Source organism: Poeciliopsis prolifica, unplaced genomic scaffold, assembly GCF_027474105.1.
Source record: "Poeciliopsis prolifica strain line A6 unplaced genomic scaffold, Auburn_PproV2 SCAFFOLD118, whole genome shotgun sequence".
Lineage (NCBI taxonomy): Eukaryota > Metazoa > Chordata > Actinopteri > Cyprinodontiformes > Poeciliidae > Poeciliopsis > Poeciliopsis prolifica.
Genome location: NW_026562493.1, coordinates 562,501 through 565,345, shown reverse-complemented (window position 1 = coordinate 565,345; position 2,845 = coordinate 562,501). Strand labels below are relative to the sequence as shown.

Sequence of the window (2,845 nt, the reverse complement as noted above, 5' to 3'; positions counted from 1 at the left end):
GGGTAAAGACGCTGTCTGTCCGACGGGGGGCGACGTTGGACAGACGTCTTTTGCAGGGATCCCGGCGTGCAGCCCGTCACCACCATCACACACCTCACTTCTGGGATCAGCAATTCAGATTGCATGCAAATCTTGTGGAAGTGTGTGTGTGAGAGAGAGCGTGTGTGTGTGTGTGTGTGTGTGTGTGGAGGGGGGGGAGGAGGGGCTAAGCGGAAAGCAGAAGAGTGGTTACATTCCTGAAGATAAAGAAGAGAGAGAGATCCCGATCCCTGCCCTTCCTCCTTCTCCCTCCTCTTCCTCCTCTTCCTCTCTTCCTCTGGACTCCCAGCCGGCGGCGGCAGAGAGGGATTTTGAACCCGGCTGCAGATGCGACGAGCAGGAAAGAGAAGCCGCTCAAACCGCTGGGAAGTAGCGGAAAGGACTCGGTGCAACATCTAGAAGAAGAACACAGCCCAAGAAATACTTGTGGAGTTGGTGTCTGCATACGCCAGCCGGGCGGCTCAGGGTTCGATTTAAGCAGAGAAAAGCAAACTTTTCTCCGGGTCCATCCAAGCGGCGCTCATGGCTTCGCAGCGGACACTGCGGGCCGGCCGGGCAGCGCTGCTCCTGGCCGGGCTGGTCCTGGCTCCCCTGTGGCCGCCCTGCGCCGCCAGTTGTCCGGAGAAAAACCTGGAGGACCGGGAGGAGGAAGCCAACGTGGTCCTGACCGGAACCGTGGACGAAATATTCAACATGGACCCTGTGCACAAGACCTATTACTGCAAGGTAAGTGTCTGACAGGGAGGTACGGAAAGACGTATCCTGTGAAGGGATCCGCAGTGGTGCGTTCAGGCACCTGTCCAGTGGCTTTCTGGACTTTACAGAAGTCCCATGAAGGCCGCAGAGTTTCTGTCCCAACTCATTTGAAGCTTTCCTGAGATACATTTTGTCCGCGGCTTCCCGCCTACTGGCAGAAAATTCATTTTGCTTCAGGAACACATCCGCTAAACACGGTTCTTTACATTTCCACTCAGCATTTGCACAGCTAAGAAGCAGGCCTAACACAGCATGCAATCATCCAGAACACCCTGCAGCAGGAAGCCCCATGCTTCCCGACTAGGTCACTCTCACCACTTGGTAGAGCCTGCATATTTCCAGACTCTTTTCTTTTGCCGCAGGAATAATATCCTGAGTCTTGATTTATTTTGTGGTGCTGCTGACAAATCGCACCACAGACCTGATATCTGTGACTTCCAGCAGAAGCAGCAATGCCTTCAGGGAGGGAATGTGGTGAAAGTTCACTCCGAGTTCCCACAGAGACTCATATTCAGGAGGAAAAGTTGCTTTGTAATGATTATGTTTACCGATGGAGCATAATTGATGTGTTTGAAAGACCTGAGTGAGTTTGACAAAACAGTGGCCAAATTGTGATGCATCTCCAAAATTGCAACTCCTGGAGGGCATTCCTGTTCTGCAGTGGTCAGTGTCTTGTAACAGTGGTGACCAGGGAACAGGTTCATGGCTCACTGATGCACTTGGAGAGCAAAGGGTAAGCTCCTGTGGTTAGATCCTGCAGAGTTACTGAAGGTCAAAATCCTGAATAAAGCAGTTCTGGTTCTGGTAGAAAAGGTCAGAACACACATTGTGCTGCTGTTGGGTTGGGGTCCATTCAGTGGGATGTGACCCTCAGAACTGAACAAGCATTAGAAGAAAGCGGTCTGGGCCGATGAATGGTGTTATCTTCTACATCACGTTTGAAGTGGTGTGTTGCAGCTCTTGGGCTCAGATCGCAGCAGGATCTTGGCAAGCTGGCCAGCCGGTGTCATGGTCAGGCAATGTTCTGTAGGGAAACTTGGTTCACCTAAGAATATTTGTCGACCATACAAACAATGCACATGGCTTCTTAAACAGAATGGTTTGAGGAGCTCAATGAGTTTGACGTGTTGCCTTTTCCTTGAAGTTACCCAGATCCTAATCCAGTCATCTATCAGACAACCAATCTGATTGAAGGAACCTAAACTTTACTGGACTTGTACACTGTAGTCACAGAGTGGAGAATAGGAACATTAACAGGTTTAAACATCTGTCATGTTTTTTACAGCAGTTTTATTTTAACATGAATTGTTATAACAGTTTTGTTGCATTTGAAGGAGCTGAAGGGATTTGTTCCCCACTCTTTTATTTTCTATATTAGACAAATGTCTCCTGTATTTGTTAAGAAAAGGAAGAAAAGCTGAGAAACATAATTTTGTACGTGTAGTTCAACATGGTCATGCTCAAAGTTTCTGTTTCTTCAGATGGAAGTAGTTGTGAGAATCCTTACCAACAGTCCTCGTGTCTTAGAAGAAAGCGGTCTGGGCCGATGAATGGCATTATCTTCTACATCATGTTTAAAGTGGTAATAACTTTGGTTTTGTAATGACTCATTGTAATTAAAGCACAACTGAAGATGTAGAATGGACAAGAGATGTCCTTAATGTTGGTAGATTTTGATAACTTTTGCAAGACTAATATTTTTAAGTAAAGATGTGGAATGCTTACAGACAAACCAAAGAAATTCAATCAGAAGATGTTCCACTAGCTTGAGGTGTGAACACCTGTGCAAGCAGGTTGTAGAATTTTTTTAAAAATTTTCTATTGTAATATTGAATAAACAAATGCCATTCTCTGTTTCCTTCCCTCCATTTCTAAAGGTCAGAGTGTGGCGCTACTTAAAAGGAAAGTCCAGCATTAACCGGGTGAGTCTGCTGGACGGAGGCAACAAGGTGACGATCGGCGGATTTGGCAATCCTCGCATCTGTGACAACCAGGTGGCCACAGGCGACACCCGCATATTTTTTCTCAACCTCACCCCGGAGTCAGTGGG

The 2,845-nt window shown here is 47.5% G+C and overlaps 1 protein-coding gene across 8 annotated transcripts in view; it reads left to right on the top strand.

The window, feature by feature from the left end:
* The first annotated feature begins 267 nt into the window (after positions 1-267).
* The window catches only part of agrn (agrin), a 386,496-nt gene continuing 383,918 nt past the window's right edge, over positions 268-2,845 (top strand). For all 8 annotated transcript variants that reach the window (XM_055024315.1, XM_055024310.1, XM_055024314.1 and 5 more), the window contains exons 1-2: positions 268-765; positions 2,673-2,845. The exon at positions 2,673-2,845 is cut by the window's right edge and continues 89 nt beyond it. In XM_055024315.1, the coding sequence (XP_054880290.1) occupies positions 562-765; positions 2,673-2,845 (377 nt within the window). In that variant the 5' untranslated portion in view covers positions 268-561. The remainder of the gene's footprint in view (positions 766-2,672) is intronic.